The sequence below is a fragment of the Schistocerca piceifrons genome, chromosome 1, assembly GCF_021461385.2.
Source record: "Schistocerca piceifrons isolate TAMUIC-IGC-003096 chromosome 1, iqSchPice1.1, whole genome shotgun sequence".
Classification (NCBI taxonomy): Eukaryota; Metazoa; Arthropoda; class Insecta; order Orthoptera; family Acrididae; genus Schistocerca; species Schistocerca piceifrons.
The window spans coordinates 723198922-723220430 of record NC_060138.1 but is presented as its reverse complement, the minus strand read 5'-3'; the positions used below and the strand labels follow the sequence as shown (position 1 = coordinate 723220430).

The 21509-nt window shown below is 43.3% G+C and overlaps 1 protein-coding gene across 1 annotated transcript in view; it reads left to right on the top strand.

The window, feature by feature from the left end:
• LOC124772482 (follistatin-related protein 5-like) overlaps positions 1 to 21275 on the top strand; it is a 503208-nt gene extending 481933 nt beyond the window's left edge. Inside the window, exons 14-17 of the mRNA XM_047249332.1 lie at positions 1294 to 1444; positions 3326 to 3526; positions 6168 to 6314; positions 18836 to 21275. Coding sequence (XP_047105288.1) covers positions 1294 to 1444; positions 3326 to 3526; positions 6168 to 6314; positions 18836 to 19065 — 729 coding nt within the window. The 3' untranslated portion in view covers positions 19066 to 21275. The remainder of the gene's footprint in view (positions 1 to 1293; positions 1445 to 3325; positions 3527 to 6167; positions 6315 to 18835) is intronic.
• Positions 21276 to 21509: the final 234 nt, after the last annotated feature.

Below are 21509 nucleotides of genomic sequence, written 5' to 3'. Positions count from 1 at the left end.
TGGATGCCATCAACCAAGTTTAGTCAAGTTGTGCTACAAATTTCTATTCTATTCTGGTTTTTTTTTTTTTTCAGTACCTCCTCATCGCTTACGTGGTCCAGCCATTTAATCCTCAGCATTCTTCTGCAGAAGCACATTTCAGTAGCCTCTACTTTCTTCTCTTCCGAACTCCTTATAGTCCATGTTTCCCTTCGATAAAGACTACGCTCCAGAGGAACACTTGTAGAGAAGACTTCGTAACACTTACACTTATAATCGATGTCAAAAATTTCTCTTCTGCACAAACGCTTCTCTTCTCATTGCAAGTCTACATTTTATATCGTGTCTGCTTCGGGCATCATCAGTTATTTTATTTCCCAAATACTGAAATTCCTCAACTAATTTCAGTGCCTCATTTCCTAATATAATTCCATTAAAATCGCCTGATTTAATTCGACTACATTCCACTACTCTTGTTTTGCTTTTGTCGATGTGTATCTTACCTCCTCCTTTTAAGATCAATGCCCATTCCGTTCAGAAGTTCTTCCTGGTCCTTTGTTATCAATGACAAAATTATAGTGTCATTGGGAAGCCTCCAGTTGTTTTTCTTCTCCCTGAATTTTAATGCCGTCGCCAAAATGGTCTTCCCGTTTCTGCTTGGTCAGTGTACATCAAAAATAGGCTACAACCCTCCCTAACTCCCCTCTCAACTACAGTTCCCTTTCATGTCCTTCGAGTCCTATAAATACAGTCTGGTTTCTGTATAAGTTGTAAATGACCTTTTGCACTCTGTATTTTATCCCTGCTACCTTCATAATTTCAAAGACTGTATTGCTGTCAGCATGGTCAAAAGCTTTCTCTAAGTCTACAAATGCTGTATACTTCTGTTTCCTTTCCTTGGCGTGTATTCTAGATGAGTCGTTGGGTCAGTATTCCCCAGAGTATTCCTACATTTCTCCGGCACCCAAAGTCATCTTTCCCGATGCCGGCTTCTTCCAGTTTTTCCATTCTTCTGTAAAGAATTTGTCATAGTATTTTGCAACTATGGCTTATTGAGCTAATAGTTCGGTAATATTCATAACTGTTAGCATCTACTTTCTTTGCAACTGGAATTATTACATTCTTGTGAAGACTGTGGGTTTTATGCATGTCTCGTATATCTCGCACACCAGATGGAATAGTTTTGTCGTGTCTTGTCCCAAACATAACAGCAGTTCCAAGGGAATGTCGTCAGGCTTACAGACAATCATGTGTAATTTCTCTTGTTACTTCACCTCCAGAAGTTGTAATCGGCGCCTTCCACGTGTTCTGCAGGACATGAACCAGCTGTTCAAGTACGCGTACGTGACGCACACGAACCAGCGCGGGCTGTACAAGCTGGACCTGGCCACCATGCGCTACATCCGCAGCATCGACCTCACGCCCTACAACTGCGTGCCCAGGCACATCGAGTTCTCCGCACTGTGTAAGTTGTCGTTACATTATGCGGAAACCAAAATCACTCGTTTTGTTTTCAGCTCCAGGTAGTCACCACTGTGAAAAATACTTAGTAGAATATAAGGGGTGTTACGGGTGTAAGTCTAGAAATTTCCATGAATGACTGGCTTACAGTGTACTAAATAACATTAAACCAGTATTTACTTTCAGACTTACTTCACTTTCAGACTTACATAATTACAGCAGACCTTGGCTTGATCACTGGTACATTAAGCAAGTTCAAATGGACGAGGGGTGTAGTAGTTATGCAGGAATTCGAATAACTATATCACTTACCTGTAAAACTTGTCAAATACTTACTATCATTATCTCTTAAGAAAAATATACCTCTTCTCCTTCCTAATTCATATCACATGCATTGCAAATATGAATTATTAATTATCGATATTTTATAAAAGAACTAGTTAATAAAGTTATTTTGTTTTTTAAATTTAAAAAATATTTATTAACTAAGTTTTATAAAATATTGATAATTAAGAATTTATATTTGCAAGGCATGTCAAATATAATTAGAAAGAAAAGGACGTGCATTTTTTATAAAAAATTATGGCCAGATACGCAGTAATTAGCATATTCATGATGAATTTTATGTTTAAACTATTTATGTAGAAAAGCCAAAGAAACTGGTACATGTGCTTAGTATCGTGTAGGGACCTGGGACCACGCAGAAGTGCCGCAACATGACGTGGCATCGACTCGACTAACGACTGAAGTAGTTCTGGAGGAAATTGACACCATGAATCCTGCAGGGCTGTCCATAAATCCGCAAGAGTACGAGGGAGTGGAGATCTCTTCTGAACAGCATGTTGCAAGGTGTCCAAGATATGCTCAATAATGTTCGTGTCTGGGGAGTTCGGTGGCCAGCGGAACTGTTTAAACTCAGAAGAGAGTTCCCGAAGCCACTATGTTGCAAGTCTGGACGTGTGGGGTGTCGCATTATGCTGCTGGAATTGCCCAAGTCCGCCGGAATGCACAATGGACGTGAATGGATGCAGGTGATCAGACAGGGTGCTTACGTGCATGTCACCTGTCAGAGTCGTATACAGACGTATCAAGGTTCCCATATCACTCCAACTGCACACGCCCCACACTATTACAGAGCTTCCACCAGCTTGAGCAGTCCCCTGTTGACATGATGGATTCATGAGGTTGTCACCATACCTGTACACGTCCATCCACTCGATACAATTTGAAACGAGAGTCTTCTGAAAAGGCAACATGTTTCCAGTCATCAACAATCCAATGCCGATGTTGACAGGCCTGGGCTTCGTGTCGAGCAGTCATCAACGGTACACGTGTTGGCCTTCGGCTCCGAAAGCCCATATCGATGATGTTTCGTTGAGTGGTTCACACGCTGACACTTGTTGATGGCCTAGCACTGAAATCAGCAGCTATTTGCAGAAGGATTGCACTTGTGTCACGTTGAACGATTCTCTTCCGTCATTGTTGGTCCAGTTCTTGCACGATCTTTTTCCGGCCACAGCAATGTTGGAGATTTGATGTTTGAATGGTTGCTGATATTCACGGTACACTCGTGAAATGGTCACACGGGAAAATCCCCACTTCATCGCTACCTCGGAGATATTGTATCCCATAGCTCGTACGCCGACTATAACATCACATTCAAACTCACTTATATCTTGATAATATGTCTTTGTAGCAGAAGTAACCGATCTAACAACTCCGCTAGGCACTTGTTGTCTTATGTAGACGCTGCTGACAGCAGCGCCACATTCTGTTTGTTTACATATTTCTGTATCTGAATACGCATACCTGTACCAGTTTCTTTGGCGCTTCAGTGTATATCCCAAGTCATGTCTTTGTCAATCGTCGTCTGTCCTGCCGGCAGACGGGTACGCGATCCTGGAGTGCGAGGAGCCGGTGACGGGGCGCGCCGCGGGCCAGGTGCTGCTGGACCACCTGTCGGACGCGGTGCTGGCGCGCAAGCCCGCGCTGCTCGGCCGACCCACAGTCGCCCCGGACAGCCGTGCCGTCGTCACCGTAGACCACGGCCGCGACGGCGTCACGCTCGTCGTGCAGCGCGTCACCGGTGAGCCCACTACTCCACTACTCCTCTGCTCCTCTGCTACGCATCATCCGTGCTGCCGAGGGAGGCGGTGCGGCAGTTACACATTGCACAGTATTTGTGCTGATCGTTCGAATAGCAGCTTAGAGGCAATCGACACAAAAATTTCAGACAAAAAGTTTTTTTTTAATACCATGTGAGCGTCCTCTTACAGCATGGAAAGGCTTAGACGTAATTATTTTGTTAGGCTTATTCGTCTCATTTTTTCAGTCGGCAGCTGACAGAAATTATCATTTATCTCCTCCGTGTCGAATTCTTGAGTTGGCAAAATAGCCAATATTTTCAAAAGAATGTTTAGTGGAATTTTGGCGGTTTGAACTGATTTCCGTTTCACAGAAGGCCAATTTCTTCCATACCTTATTTTATCCTAACCTGAACCTTTTATTTTTTTCTGTCGCTGGACGCAGACTGTTCAGTTTTTTTTGCAGCGCAAACTGAAGTCAGTTTCAGATGACTTTATTCATGTGTCACAAGGTAGCTTACTCACTAATGACGACCATTCGACCTTTTTAGTGGGAACTCAAAAGCCAAATAAACAAACATATTTTTTTAAAATACGAATGTATTTCTATGGGAGATAATTTTTGACCGTACAAATTATACTAGTTCCGATTGGAGACAAGTATAAAACAAGTTTCTTGTGGTGACCATTAATATAATTCGCAGTGGTTGCCACCTCCTTTTGTATGGTGTACATTACTTTTTTTTAACTTTATTTGAGGACACAGACTAGTTTCGCGTTTTTAATAAAATATCTTCACTGTGCGTCTTGGAATATTACAAGGAATTTTCGTTGTCACATATTGGTTATAGATTTAAAACAATTCATGAAAGCTTCTTTTACAATAAAATAGAAACTGACTTACACTAATTCCATTATTTCAAAACAATGCAGCATTCCCTTATGTGGAAAACTATTTAAAAGACTCAACGTTTTCATGTAGTCACTGTGGTTCGTAACGTACTAAATAACAATTCAGCTGCCGTTTTGTGCGTATAACAATGTCATTTGTTTTTCAAAGTGTTGTCACATTTTTCTGTTTTTGTTTTCACGTGTTGTTTGTCTGACTGTATGTGTGTTGATTGAACACGTTCTGCACATCCAAGCGATTCGTGTTTACAATACATAACGAGTTAAAAATGCTGTGGTCATTAGAGACAGAACCCGCGAACTGGAGAAGCACGGTGGAAAAAACTGGCCTTCTTGAAGTAACTATTCCGCGAGTGCACTCAGGTAATTTGAAGATACCAAAGGAAACCTAAATCATGGTGCCTGGCCTGAGATTTTAATGGTTTTTCCTCAACAGGATTACCATGAACTTTAACCATTGTCTCTTCTCGATCTCTGTTAAACGTATTAGGACCATAAGCTACCAGGTATTGGAACTATCCTTCTTCAGCTCCTACATCCTCCTAAAATTTTGATACCTGCCCATCTACTCCATCCAAAATCTCCTGACCTATACTGCTACTTTCAGTGAGAAATTAATTAATTTTGGTCGCACTGTCAGATGTCCTCTAACCGTTTACAGTCAGTTTTCAATACATTTGTCAACATTTATGCTGCTTATTATAATTGTAGAACAATGATCATACCGTGGAGTGGAAAGGCTGGCATGAGTCGACGATGGTTTGTTGGCCTTTATAGTGAAGACAAGCAAACTATCTGCAGTTTTCACTTTAAGAAAGCAAACTTGCTTTGGAACTGAAATGCTTAATGAAAACCAATCTTTCTTCATGATTTAACGAAAACCACTTGATTTTACTTTTACTAGAATTAAATTGTACCCTATTTTCTTACTGTCTAAATTAATACATCGTACAAAAGCAACACATTTAAATAAGACACAGTACATGGTAACACTACACAATCCTCTCAGCTTAGCATCGTAATATAAAAGTAATGAGTCCGATCTGTGGCCCCACCTTTCAACGGTCCACACAGCAGCAGAACTGAAACGACAACATGTGTATAGCATGATCTCCCGCATACCTCCCCGTGCCCTTCCACAGAAATGAACAATTCGGTACAATCTCAGCGCAAGCGACTGCCCCCATCGCTAGCGTGAAGATTCCACACAGCACATGAAACAGTCCACTGAGTTATCGCTCGCCTCTAATGTGCCACAACCACGCTAAAAGCGTCAGTTCTCGGCTACGCGCCTCGATGCGCAGCGGTCCACACGATTCCTGTTTCGTCTAGATCGTACGTACGTCCACCATCGCACAGATGGCGATAGTTTTCAGCCCCTCCGGTTCCGTGTCGCCGCCTCGTGGGTTCTCGGGAGGCGAAGGCTGTGCCGTACTTTTCACGGCACGCTATTACCTTCTGCGTATCGTCTTTCGTCTCATCACTTCCTTCGTCTGACAACGTCCATTTTTATCGGCTCTCATGGTTTGCGGTCATTTTTCACATCCATGTAACGCTATGCTTTAAACAGAGAGTCTCATGAACGACTTCCTTAATTCCATATCAGTATTGGCACCAGCAGAGCTTTTGTTTAAATACAACTCTCTTCATCTGGACCAGTCTCTAACTGACGTCTCCCTTGTTGAGTCGTTAAAATGATCACAAGAACTGATAATTCGTTGTAATTATTTTCAGAGAACGGCCTGAAGTTTATGTTCGATGTGAAGACGACGCTAAACATCAGCGACATCACGTTCTACCCATCGCAGACGACTCACGGCTACGATCTGTACGCCAGCGCCACCGATAAGGAAGACATACTCTTCCTCAACCTGCTGACAGGTGAGTACGACTACAAGAAGCCAATTCCGAGCTTTATTGTAACATCTGAGCTGCTGCATAGTGCGTATTTCTCAGCTCCTAGTAAAGCTGTACTACAAGTACGATTTAATGTGAATAAATTTCAAGCCATGTGATACAGTATCATTTGAGTGAGTACATTGCTTTTCACAGTGTGCTGTTGCTTGAAATTATCTCTGATTTAACAATTACTTAGTGGAAGATACAGGTAAGTCAATTAACACAACTTATTTTTCAATGAAAACAAATTCCTTTTACGGGCACCGTCAATAATCATGATAATATGTTTAATTTTTGGAAATGAAAAGGTTGTTCCGCATCTACCCATCTAGGGTAGTAGACAATCAGCAACTGTGCATCAGTTTGTCTGTCGTGTCTACGGAAGTACAGCGAACGTCTCACTTCTCTGCGGACGAGACTTCAAACTCCAAGTATCTTTTACGTCATCCCAGGCCCCATACGAGACTTCGTCATTAGAGTTTAGTTCCTTGTGACAATAATTGAATCTTCGAACTTATTACAAAGCATAGCTCTTGCACGTCAAATCCTCGATTATTTGCAGGGTATACTCAAATCTCTATCTTCCCGATCAGTTTTTATCCTCTACGGCCCCCTAGCACTATGAAAGTTATTTCCCGCTGTCCTAACACGTACCCTGTCATTCTGTCCCACCTTCGCGTCAGTATTCTCCATATATTCCCTTCCTCTCCGATTCTGTGGAGAATCTCCTAATTTCTTATCAGTCTACCTAATTTTCAACATCTTTCTATGACACCACATCACAAACGTTTCTATTATCGTCTTCTCCGGATTTCCGTTAGACCATGAATCATACCGTACAATACTATGTACTACACGTACTTTCTAGAGATTTCTTCCTCATGTTAAGGTCGACGTTAAAGACCACCATTCATCTCTTGGTCGGAAATACCTGAGATAATCTGCTTTTTACGTCCTCCTTGCTTCGTTCAAAATGTGTTACTTCGGTTCCAAGGTAGCAGAATGCTTTCAGATCGTCTAATTCCTGGTCAACAGTTTTGATTTTAAGTTCATCACTAATCTCATTTCTGCTTCTCTTCATTATTTTCTTCTTTCTTCGGCGTACTCTCAGTCCACGTTCTGAACTCATTAGACTGTTCATTCCATTCAACACATACTGCAATTCCTCTTCACCTTCACTGAGGATGACAATGTTATCAATGAACCTTATCACTGATATCCTTCCACCCCTAATTCTAACCCAATTCGTGAACATTTCTCCTTTTTGTCTATCATTGCTGCTCCGATGTGTATACTAAACACTGGGGCCTAAAGACTACATCTCAGTCTTACGCCCTTTTTAATCCGAGTACTTCGTTCTTCATCTTCCAGTCTTACTATTGTGTCTTCGTTCTTGTGCGTATTGTGTATTATCCATTTGTTATTTTAGCTACTTCTAATTTCTCAGAATTTCGATCATCTTACAACACTTCACGTTGTCGAACATTTTTCCAAGTCATCAAATCCTATGAACGTGTCTTGATTTCTCTTTAGTCTTGCTTCCATTTTCAGCCACGTCAGGACTACCCACACTGATCATCTTTTAACAATCCTCAGTTTCGCTTCCAGTGTTCTGTATTTTATTCTTGTCAGAACTTTGATGCGTGAGTTGTTAAACTGATTGTGAGTTAGTTCTGGTAGTTATTTGCCAATGTTTTTCATGTGTCAAAAGTGAAACTGCATAAATAGAATGACTGTAGTGACTGCTAGTGCAGTACAGTGTTTTGTTGTTACGGATGATTATGGAAATAAAAGGAAGGTGACACTCCGTGCCAGGAGGTAGCTCACTATTGTCGAGGTCTAGCGGAGCTTAATGTCCTCATCCGTTAACATATCGTACTGAACGGTGTCACAATTCTCACTGCATGATACAATACGCACACGTTTTGAATTTATCGCATACCTTCTGCTCTTAGTCTCATACCCTGTTCCACGCACGACGCGAACACTTGCCGACAGTTAGCACGGGATGTGCACAGGTCATTCCTCTTGGCAACTGTCGCATGATGGTTGTTTACAGCAGATGCTCAAAACGATGGTCCTCTGCGGCAAGAGCAGCCTGACAGCTTCAGAACATGTTGTCGAATTTCTGCTGCCAGAAATCTGGAAATCACTAGCTGAATACTGTCTTCTAACTCTTGGATATATGGGGATTGTTTGCATGCCCATATGTTTCATAAGAACCTGAATATAAAGAATCACTTGAATTTAGATGTGGGGACGAGCCAGTCAAGCATAATATCACCAAAAATATCGCGTAAAACTGTCAATGACACACTGGCGATGTGTTCCCTTGCATTGACCTGTATGAAATATTCGTTGTTGGTTCTCTGAAAAAAGATGATAGTATTTTGTCCACATACCTAGAGGTTATGGTTCGTTGTAAAAAGATCACACTAATAATTCTTACTGCACAAACTGCAGACTACACTCATGTTTTCAGATTTGCGGAGTCTTTGGATGTTGTTGTGCCACAAATAAATTATTTGGTGCAAATGGGTAAAAACTAAGCCACCTTCCTCGGCTAACTCAAGGAGCCAGATAAGCAAGTCAAGACAGACGGTTGGGCAGTTACGCCGGGGCTACCAACTGATGTAGCAAACACAGCTGCCAAAGCGTCAGAATGGTTACCTCATGTGGTTTCCAAGCGGACGACACATGAGCGTAAATAATATCGGCACAAAAGAAAAGCAAAGAAATCACCATCTAGATGGTCCAGTTATTTCATACCAGGCCAGCGGACTTGTGGCCTACGTGATCAGACTCGGCCGGCCAGTGTGGTCGAGCGGTTATAGGCGTTTCAGTCTGGAACCGCGAGACCGCTACGGTCGCAGGTTCGAATCCTGCCTCGGGCATGGATGTGTGTGATGTCCTTAGGTTAGTTAGGTTTAAGTAGTTCTAAGTTCTAGAGGACTTATGACCTCAGATGTTAAGTCCCATAGTGCTCAAAACCATTTGAACGATTTGTTAAGTCCCACAGCGCTCACAGCCATTTTTGACCAGACTCGATGCGGTAACAAAACAAGTACTCACCTATGTAGTATAAATAGCCTTCATTTTTTTAAGTCAAAGGAGTGTCACATAGTCTGGCAGCCACCATCTACGAGGAGAACTCTACACTGGTCCACAAGGCGATATGGTTTTACAAGCAGCCACCATGAGGCCTGCCCTCCACTAATGTGGATCTACTGCTGGCCCTATGTCCGATGCTGACAATTTGGCACCTACCAGCCGGTAGGTCACCTGCGAGCCTACTTCCAGCCTTCTATCCTGTGGATGGGGGCAGCTGTTGGAGAACAGGGCTCCCTTGAGCAGGCGTACTGCTGCTGAATACCTCCATTGGCATGATCAGGCCCTCATGTTAGGGGTCGTCCTCCTGTAGATGTTGGTATCAGAAGAGGGATCCACCAAAATGTAGAGGAAGATAGACCTCAGCAGGAGCCCTTGCAAGAAGCAGGGGCATATGGTTGCACTGCCGTGGTCTCAGACAGCTGCCCTCCTGAACAGAACACTCGCTAGTGTTCCACCAGCTGGAAGGCGCGAAGTCCACAGCACTGGACTTAGAGCTGGCAGTAAGACTGCAGTTAGCAAAGGCCAATTCTCCTGGTGGCTGCTTGTAGGACCATGTCACCTCATGGACCAGTGTAGACCTCCCCTCGTAGACGATGGCCGCCAGACTGTGTGTGATCCTTTTGACTAAAAATGGGGATTATTTATACATGTTCGGCCCGTACTTGTTTTCCCATCGCCTTGGGTTTGGTCACGTAGGCCACAAAAAGTACGCGGGCCATCTAGACCATGGTGTCTTTATCTTTCTACTGTAGCGATACGCTCCTGGCACCTCCACTTGACAGTAAAATGGGTAACCATCCTGACGTTTCGGCAGCTGTTTTCGCTATATCAGCAGATAGCGCTGGCGTTAATTCTGTCCAACTGTCCGTCTTGACCTGTTTCTCTGGCTTCTTGCGTTAGCCAAGAAATGGGTCTCAGTTTTATCCAGTCGCACCAAGTAATTTATTTGTGGTAGAATGGTATAATCGATGAGGGCTTTCAGAACTGCGACATCGATTGTTCTCCGAGTCCATCCCCAGAAATGCAGCCATGCTTCATCATAAATATGAATATTTCAAAGGCAGCATCTTCATCATGCACAGACTAGAACAAACTGTGTTTACTGATGTCGACAAATAGCATTTTAATTGGCCAGTTAAAGTATTTGCCACGGACTGTTCCACCTACCAACTTACGGCAAGTGTCTGGTACCTGTTAGTAGTGGCGTCATGTCAGTCAGTTGAAGGAAGAAATGCTGTTGTCAGTTCACTCTTCTAAAAGGAAGGGAGTAAAGAAGGCTGATTAGGGTTTAACACCCTGTCGACAGCGTCGGCATTAGAGAGGGAGCGCAAGGCCGGATTTGGAAAGCATGGGAAAGGCAATCAACTGTGCCCTTTCAAAGGAACCATCCCGACATTTATCTTAAGCGATTTATGGAAATCACAGAAAACGTAAATCTGGATAGCTTGTTGGGGGGGGGGGGGCGAATTTGGTCGTTTTTCCTATCTATCTATATCCGAATCCCGCACCAGCTACTGCCGGGTCTGGGTGCTGACGAGTCCTCTCCATTTGGCTCGGTCCTCACACCACTTTTCTTCCTCCACTTGTTGCCAGGTCACACCTCTTCTTTCTACAGATATTCTCACTCCCATTTTCTACGGTGTTCTTGGGCGCCCTCTAGGTCTTTTCCCATCCATCTTTAGTTCTTCCATAATTTTGGGGAGTCTCTGCCCATGCATCCTCTTAACATACCCATACCATCTTAATCTCTTTTTTTTTTCAATTTCTACTCTCATACTTTCTTGTTTAAGGTCCTTCCTAATCTCTACATTCCTTACTCTGCCCTTTCTTGTTTTCCCCTTAACTGCTCTGAGAAATTTCATTTCCCCTGCTTGCAGTCTGCTCCAGACCCTTCCTGTCATCGTCCATGCTTCTCCACCATAGGTGACAATAGGGAAGTAATAATTCTTATACATAAGGAGTTTTGCTTTTTCTGAAACTTCCTTATTCCAAATCAGGTGTTTTATTGTTTGGTAGAAATTGCTTCCCTTCTGTAACCTCCTATTAACTTCGTTAGTTATTCTTCCATTCCTAGATAGTTCACTACCTAAAGAAATGAAACTTTCTACCACCTTGAGGGGTTCTCCATTCAAGGTAATACTTCCGTTGATCCCTTTCTCTCTTCCAAATACCATTACTTCACTCTTATCTTTATTTATTTGCTTTCAAAACACAGACGAGCCTCGTTCGTGTCTCCTTCTACTTAAAATTATCCAAAGGCAATGGTTCAAAGAGGGGATAGATCTTGTAGAAGGTCATTCACTACGTGAACTTTTATTTATTTGATATCATTAAAGATAGTTTCCCTCAATCTAGAGTCTCAGTGCCGTTTGGCTCTTTAAGTTTGGTAGCTAGCGATAACCACCACAGCGAGTTTTTGGCTGCCAAATACTGGTAAAAAAGTTTTCTAAATGGGAGCCCACGCCCCCGTGGTTAGACAACAGAGAATGTCTCATACTGAAAAGCCGACACGCGGTTTTAGTAATTTCATCATAAGACAGAAAACAGAGCTGTAGTGTCCCCACTCAAACACAAAGTTCTTTAAGCTTGAGCCTATCCATTCGCCTTTCAGTAAATTAAGAAAAATATTATGGGTAATAAAAACGAGCGCGAAAGCAGTTTCTCGGACTTTAGTGGTGACGTCCGTAGCTGCGACAGACACCCAGTTGTTGGCTGTGTTCGCACCACCTGTTGGTGGCTGGCGTGGGACAGCGGTAGCGGATATGAGATACGGGCGGCTCCTTTCCCTGACGCTCAGTTTCATTCCACCCTCTCTTTGCACGTGCTGGGGCTTACACAGCCTCCGTGGTCCTTTGTCACATTCACAATATTCTTTTTTTAATATATTTTTTTAAGTATCTAATCGAGCGTTCAAAGCTTTCTACTGGTGGAGGCTATCTTCTGTGCAGCCCAAGCAATATTTCGTTTCCCATGACTATCTTCCTTAATGAGGAAAAACAGATAGGAAGTAACTCTGGACACAGGGTGGCCTCGTCCTTCCCAGTGGGTGTTCAAATGGTTCAAATGGCTCTGAGCACTATGGGACTCAACATATATGGCCATCAGTCCCCTAGAACTTAGAACTACTTAAACCTAACTAAATTAGGAACATCACACACATCCACGCCCGAGGCAGGATTCGAACCTGCGACCGTAGCGGTCACGCGGTTCCAGACAGAAGCGCCTAGAACCGCACGGCCACACCGGCCGGCCCCAGTGGGTGTCCTGACAGAGAAACTTCTCACTATTCCTCTTCAGGTTTTATCCCTAGGGTATCTCCACATGAAAGCTTCAGAAAAAGAGGTTCGAGGGCACTAAACTTGCCATACTGGGCCTTCGTTCTACCAGAATGCCCTGCCATACAGGATGTTAACAACTAGTCACTAAGCAAAAACTCGAAAGTCTCCACTGGGCCACCAAATTGGTCACTTCACGAGGGCACTTTTAATAGTCCTTATATTCTAATTAATATATTTGTAAATTGAACATATTAAAGTTTTCTTCCAACTTCTAAGAAGACACACACACACACACACACACACACACACACACACACACACACACACACACACTACGACACCTGGCACACGGTCCGAACAACGAGACGAGGCGTCACGTAGCGATAGCAAGACTGCCTCTGCCTGCTACGGAAGTACCGAACGGGCGAGATGCCTCAGAGGTTTGCACAGTAGACGCGCAGTGGGAAGAACGGACGTTCTGGCTAGATATTTTTACTTTTTCTGTAGTTTTCGTAAATCGCTTACGGTAAATTGCGGTATGGTTAATTTGAAACAGGCACTGGTGATTTCCTTCCCCAAAGCTCCCGAAGCTTCGTCTCCAATGTCCTAGTCGTCGACGAAACATTAAACCCTAATGTTCCTGCGGTGGTGTTATCGGTTTCCATGCAATGCAGGAGAGTGTCCTTCCCTGGTACGTGAAATACACTACTGGCCATCAAAATTGCTACACCACGGAGATGACGTGCTACAGACGCGAAATTTAACCGACAGGAAGAAGATGCTGTGATATGCAAATGATTAGCTTTTCAGAGCATTTATACAAGGTTGGCGCCGGTGGCGACACCTACAACGTGCTGACATGAGGAAAGTTTCCAACCGAATGAGAACACACAAACAGCAGTTGACCAACGTTGCCTGGTGAAGCGTCGTTGTGATGCCTCGTGTAAGGAGGAGAAATGCGTACCATCACGTTTCCTACTTTGATAAAGGTCGGATTGTAGCCCATCGCGATTGCGATTTATCGTACCGCGACATTGCTGCTCGCGTTGGTCGAGATCCAATGACTGTCAGAAGAATATGGAATCGGTGGGTTCAGGAGGGTAATACGGAATGCCGTGCTGGATCCCAACGGCCTCTTATCACTAGCAGTCGAGATGACAGGCATCTTATCCACATGGCTGTAACGGATCGTGCAGCCACGTCTCGATCCCTGAGTCAACAGATGGGGTCGTTTGCAAGACGACGTTTGCAGCAGCATGGACTATCAGCTCGGAGACCATGGCTGCGGTTACCCTCGACGCTGCATCACAGTCAGGAGCGCCTGCGATGGTGTACTCGACGACGAACCTGGGTGCACGAATGGCAAAACGTCATTTTTTCGGATGAATCCAGGTTCTATTTACAGCATCACGATGGTCGCATCCGCGTTTGGCGACATCGCGGTGAAGGCACATACCAAGCGTGTATTCGTCATCGCCATACTGGTGTACCACCCGGCGTGATGGTACGGGGTGCCATTGGTTACATGTCTCGGTCACCTCTTGTTCGCATTGACGGCACTTTGAACAGTGGACGTTACATTTCAGATGTGTTACGACCCTTCATTCGATCCCTGCGAAACCCTACATTTCAGCAGGATAATGCACGACCGCATGTTGCAAGCCCAGTACGGACCTTTCTGGGTTCAGAAAATGCTCGACTGCTGCCCTGGCTAGCACATTCTCCAGATCTCTCACCAATTGGTCAATGGTGGCCGAGCAACTGGCTCGTCACAATACACCTGTCACTACTCTTGATGAACTGTGGCATCGTGTTGAAGCTGCATGGGCAGCTGTACCTGTACACGCCATCCAAGCTTTGTTTGACTCGATGCCCAGGCGTGTCAAGGTCGTTATTACGGCCAGAGGTGGTTGTTCTGGGTACTGATTTCTCAGGATCTATGCACCCAAATTGCGTGAAAATGTAATCACATGTCAGTTCTAGTATAATATATTTGTCCAATAAATACCCGTTTATCATCTGCATTTCTTCTTGGTGTAGAAATTTTAATGGCCAGTAGTGTATCTACATCGGCATATACACTTCCCAAGCCACTGTGTAATGCATTGTACCACTATTACCGTACCAATACTGTTCGTTTTCTTTCCGATTCATCCATGTAGTGCGTGAGTAAAACATGATTGTATGCCTCTCTAGGGACCCTAATCTCCGTTAGTTTATTGTTATAGTCCCTACGCGAGATGCATCGTTGGTGGCAGCAAGATCGCACATCTTCTTAGTATACACGTTCTCTGAATTTATCCAACAAGAGAGTGCGCGAGAACAACATCGTCTTTCTCCCAAAGATTCCCTGAGCATTTTCGTTACACTCTCCTTAGATCTATATCGACCTTTTATGATTCTAGTAGCGCGTCTCTGATGTTGTTCGACGTCTATTGTCAAACCTTCTTTATAAAGACTCCAAATACTGAGACAACAGTCTATAACTGGTCGCACCAGCATCGTGTATAAGATTTCCTTTACTGATGCACTGCATTTGCCAAGAACCCTACACAACAAATCTCAGCCTTACATTAGCATTGCCTGCTACTTATCTTACGTGATCGTCCCATTTCATATCGCTTCTTAGTATTACCACTAAATACTTACACGAGTGGTGTGCTAAAGTTGTTCAGCCACTATCGGATTCCTTTTCTTTGTTATATTTATCTATTGCATACTTAGCCTGAACCGATCAAGGCGATAAGGCCCTCTCATTCATGTGACCAGTAACAACACACGCAGAAAAATATAACAACAATCACAATAATAATAATTTGTGGTATTAATAAAAATGATAATTGGCAATATTATTAATAATAGTAAGACTAACAATGATAATAAAATAATGGAGGAATTAAGAATGATATTATTTAGTTATTACTTAACAAACTCAGTAAAGAAATTAGGATTATTAACGAAAAGTTATAATTCGCAATAATAATAATAATAGTAACACTAATAACAAGAAGAAGAAAATAATGGAGACGTTAAGAATTATATTGATTAGTTTAGCACTTTGGAGGCCTTGTTTGGTATTAGAAGAAGTGGAAGGGATAGACAAAGAGGAGAAGATTGAAATGAAAGTGACAACCGCTGCAAGGAAAGAAGAAAATTTAAATAGATAACTCGGTAGATAAGGGGAGGGAAAAGTGGCGGGGGAGGGAAGATTGAGGAGACTGAGCTGGACAAGAGATAGCTATAGTGAAATAAGGTGGGCCATTAGCCGTCTTTTGAACATAACATATTGACAAGTCATACAGAGTAATAGAGGTTTAAATACAAGTGTTAAAACTATTAAAATATAAAACTGAATGAAAGGTCCAACAGTCCGCTGTAGCTGTATTTATTTAGATCGGTTAGAGCCGCACTCAACCGGTTTCGCTACTGTTAAGTTTCATCTTCTGGTGTATGTAAATGCTACGTCAGATGGTATTGGGAGTTGTTACAGAATGCCACAGAGTAACAATTGGCGTGGCTGGGTGAAGCTCTCAGCCCTCCTCAATTGATATAAACCATCTTCAATGATAAGCGTCCAGCGTGTGATAAAATCACGAACTGTCATCACTTTACTGATTAAAATATGTTCCTCTCGGCCTACGTCAAGCAACAATGTCCCTCGTAATAAAATTATCTGTCTTTTGAAGTTTGAGAAGATTTTAATTTCTTTAATGTTTGGAGGAAGTTTGTTCCAAAGTCGGGTTCTAGTGTAAGGGGTGAATATGAATGGGAAGGAGGAGTGCAATGACTGAGAAGACGATACAGCTAACACAGGGTATGATAAGATCTATGCTTATCAGCATATAGCCATAATAGCTGTTCATAGGCAGCATGGTATCGTCGAAACACCGCACCGTACATCACGAATCTATAGCACACAAACTTCCGTCACCAGTTCCAGACGACATGACCTCAAATAGTAAAGTCCTTGGAGACTAGGATCGCCATAATCAAGAATAGGTAGTATTAGTGGCTCTACGACTTCCATTATAAGGATTATCTTACAAGTACTCACACTTAAAGAGACCTGCCATTCATTACATCCACTACAAGTTTCTGAAATTTTTTCTACAAGTCCTTACGATCGTCCAACGACGAAAATTCCCTGTAACCAACAGCATCGGTTGCGAACAGTCGAATTGTGCTGCTGATAAATCGTTTATGTTCGAGGTTTGGAACTTTAATAGTGGCAACTATTTATATACAGCTTGTACAAAATAGATACGTGTTTCAAAGTTTTATGGTTCAAATGGCTCTGAGCACTATGGGACTTAGCATCTGAGGCCATCAGTCCCCTAGAACTTGGAACTACTTAAACCTAACTAACCTAAGGACATCACACACATCCATGCCCGAGGCAGGATTCGAACCTGCGACCGTAGCGGTCGCGCGGTTCCGGACTGAAGCGCCTAGAACCGCTCGGCCACAGCGGCCGGCTTCAAAATTTTACTGACCTTCGAAGTAGTCACCAGCATTCTGTATAACCCGTTGCCAGCGATGTGGAAGTCGTAGGATAATCTTAGCAGTGCCAGTTGTGTTGACAGTCCGAGCGGCGCGGTCTATTGGACGACGAATTTGTAGCAGTTCTGAAGTGAATGCCGTGAAGTGCTTCCTTCAGTTTAGAAATCGATTTGAATTTACGAGGGTTTAAGCCAGGTGAGTGCAGTCGGTGGTATAGCACTTAGCAGCCCCATCAGTCAAACAAATCAGTAACAGCTTGCACTGTACATGCTTGAGCATTGTCCTGCAAAGTGATGGTCATGTCCTGCAGAAAGTGTCATCACTTCTGTCTCTAAGCTGGTCGTAGGTTGTGTTCCAAAAATGAACAGCATAGAGACAGAAGTAATGACACTTTCTGCAGGACCTGACCATCATTTTGCAGGACAATGCTCAAGCACGTACAGTGCAAGCTGTTACTGATTTGTTTGAGTGATGGGACTGCTCCGTGCTATACCACCTACTGCATCTCACTGACTTAAGCACTAGTAAGTTGAACTCGATTTCTAAACTGAAGGAAACACTTCACGGCATTCGCTTCAGAACCGCTACAAATTCGTCAGGCAATAGACTGCGACGCTCGAACTGTCAACACAACTGTCCAAAATGGTTCAAATGGTTCTGAGTACTATGGGACTTAGCTTACGAGGTCATCAGTCCCCTATAACTTAGAACTACTTAAACCAACCTAACCTAATGACATCACACACATTCATGCCCGAAGCAGGATTCGAACCTGCGAGACCGAGCGAGGTGGCGCAGTGGTTAGCACACTGGACTCGCATTCGGGAGGACGACGGTTCAATCCCGTCTCCAGCCATCCTGATTTAGGTTTTCCGTGATTTCCCTAAATCGTTTCAGGCAAATGCCGGGATGGTTCCTTTGAAAGGGCACGGCCGATTTGCTTCCCAATCCTTCCCTAACCCGAGCTTGCGCTCCGTCTCTAATGACCTCGTTGTCGACGGGACGTTAAACACTAACCACCACCACCACCACCACCATCGAACCTGCGACCGTAGTGGTCACACGGTTCCAGACTGTAGCGCCTAGAACCGCTCGGCCGACCAACACAACTGTCACTGCTAAGAGTATCCTACGACTTCCACATCGCTGGCAACGGGTTATACACAATGCTGGTGACTACTTTGGAGGTCAGTAAAACTTTGAAACACGTATCTATTTTGTACGAGCTGTAAATAAATAGTTGCCATTATTAAAGTTACAACCCTCGTATATTGAAAGAGCCTGGCCGCGCGAGATTAGCCGTCTGTCTAAGGCGCTGCAGTCATGGACTGTGCGGCTGATCCCGGGGAAGGTTCGAGTCCTCCCTCGGGCATGGGCGTATGCGTTTTCCCTAAGGATAATTTAGGTTAAGTTGTGTGTAAGCTTAGGGACTGACCTTAGCAGTTAAGTCCCATAAGATTTCACATACATTTTTTTTTTTTTAACAGCCTGTGTTTGCCACCGCCACTGTTAGACAGGGCTACCTCACTTCCTATACACAGAGATTACGTGCTCCTGTCCATATTTGATCACTGACTTTGATTCGTGTGTACGAACTGGACCGCTGTTGCGCAGGTAAAGTGGAGATGATCACCGGCGTGGGTCGCGCCATGTCTCCCGCGCTTGCGCAGTGGGGCGCCCCCAACCGGCCCATCGCCTCGTCGGCGGTGTTCGGCCACTACATGGTCACCACGGCCAACGAGGCGCTGTTCGTCGTGAACGGCGAGACGCGCACCGTCAACTGCGAGATCGGCGGACTCGTGCACCCGCGCGCCGTCGTATGGGTGACGATGCGCCTGCAGTAGCCGCCGGGCGACGTCACCGCCTCGCGGCGTGCAACGCGCCGCTACCGAGGCAGCTCCTTCCAACTGCCGGGAGCCGACTCCCTCACCAGGACGCTTACGACCAAACCTCAACAGTCGTTCCACAATAACATTGAGACGTGGGCCATTTAGAGAAAAAGAGAAACACTGTCAAATGCAGAGATTCCTCTGGAGTATATTTAGTACGCGTAATGCTTGTTAATTGTTTTGTGTTATTCTATTTATTTGTCACTACCTTCCAACTCGCTGTCGGAGATCGCTTATTTCTGTACTGGTATACCTTCCACACTCCACTCACTCCACTGAAGGTCTCCGCGTGGAAGGTAACTGAACACATTCCACACATTTATCATCCGTAGCTTCCAGGATACAAGAGCAGAAAGAAAATTGTGTTGACATATGCATAGTATACATACCAAGAATGCAACATAGCTAGACACCTATTTTAATGTTGATTCCAGTTTCGTCAGAATGCATCTCCTGAACGGGTAAATGCTTCGACGAGAAATACATGAAGGACATCACAATTATATACTCTTTCTATTAGCATCAAGTGAAATAGCAAACTAATCAATAAATTCCCATTAGGAAGAATACTTCCGTACCTTAACAGGATCTGTAATAAGAAGTTACACAGAAGACTGCCAAAATGAGTGACGCACATCGTACTCAAGTAATCTGTATTGTCTCCTTCAAATAAAAGATGTTGGAATACGGTAGTTATTACTAACTCCCTGGTGTATTTCACTCTAAATCCGAAATCTATAAATATCTGAATGTCTCTTCCCATCAACTAAGAACTGACGTATAGCAGTAAATCATTTTCTGTTCAGCAGTCTCGACTCAGGCGTTCAGCAGCAACACAGTTGGTAAAAGTTTGTCTGTCACAGAAGGCGCCACCATCTCTACTATTGAGCAGAAGCACTTCTGGCCAAAGTTTTTTGATCTGCTGAGAACCACAGAACTGCCTAACACACAATTCTTTTAATTCTGATAGTCATCACGCACACGTACACCTCTAGCATAGAATACAGGAGCAGAACAATGTTGTGTCGTTTCACACTGGAACAACCGCGGAACACACACAGGGACTGCCGATGTATGGCACCATGGCTGGTACATCGCATTCGGAACTTCAAAGACCTCAGACGTCAGCTGAAAACTGCTGTTAAGAGAATGGAATAACAATAAAATATTGCTGGTACAGGATTTTCTATATATGGATACGATAACAGTTTATGGTAATTTGCGATGTCAGATTTTGCAATATACTATTGGTTCTGGGAGCGCCAAAAAGCGTAGTTTGGATGTGCGAAGATGACAAATATGTAAAATACTTTTCATTTGCCGTAAGGATACTTTGTAATTCTAGGCACTACATTTTCCCTCCGTAGTGTTGCGTGTAAGGCGAACACCACTTACGGCGTAGGCTCCACGGTAAACCTGCTTAGACTTAATTCGCAAATAACGTGTTTATTTAGCAAATGGGAGTGGTTCTTCCCTCTAACTACTCAGTTAAAATTTTCTGTAGACCTGCAAAATCGTATAAAATAAGCTGAACCGTTTTGTCTTTCAGTAAACGTAAGTTTATGAGGAAAAGGTGGCTCTATCTTCTAAAAAGAAGGGTATGTGGAATTTTGAATGTAAATGGTTGTCGTGCAAGGCCTGATTCACCATTTTGTAAAATTAAATGTGTAATCTTAATCAGTTATTTGATTATTCATGTGTAATTGGAAAGGTATTACATGTTACTTCATTTAACAACAAAATATCGAGTAATAAATGTAACATCGTTTTAAGGCATTTAATAATTCAATTGCTTGTGAATATGGACTGCCAATACGCACAATACAGTTTCTTGTTGAACAAATCGGATTTTTCAAATTCCATGACAGCTTCACTGTGTTCATGTGCAGGGCCTAGATACTTTTATACAGAAAACAGTTCATATGCAGAAACCTTCTTGATTAGTGAGTCTTTTAACATATTTCTCCGTACTATTTTTTTCACGTCCGTGAATCAATAAGGAACCGCTGCATGCTGTGCCGATGGCAGTCCATGAACTCAGATGTGTTTAAGGCAACATACGTGTAATTTCTGCTGTTTGATGTGTGTGACGCTTGCGTGTGTATGTGTACAAATAAAAGAGCAGTGTTGGTATGTATTTTTTAATAAAACAAAGAAAATTTCTAGTCTTTCTAATTTACTAAACGATATTTAACGAAAATCGTCATAATGTATAAAAAATCTTTTTGTACACTTTTTGTAACTTCCCTCTCTAATGTAGACTTATAGTACATCATGTAGAAGTAGTAACTATGTAACCACTTTCTTGCTAAAATACATTTCCATTACAGGTCTAACCCTGTCAGTCCATCGTGTTACTAAATTAACCTAAAACGAGCAGCCAGTCCTTTACTAAACGG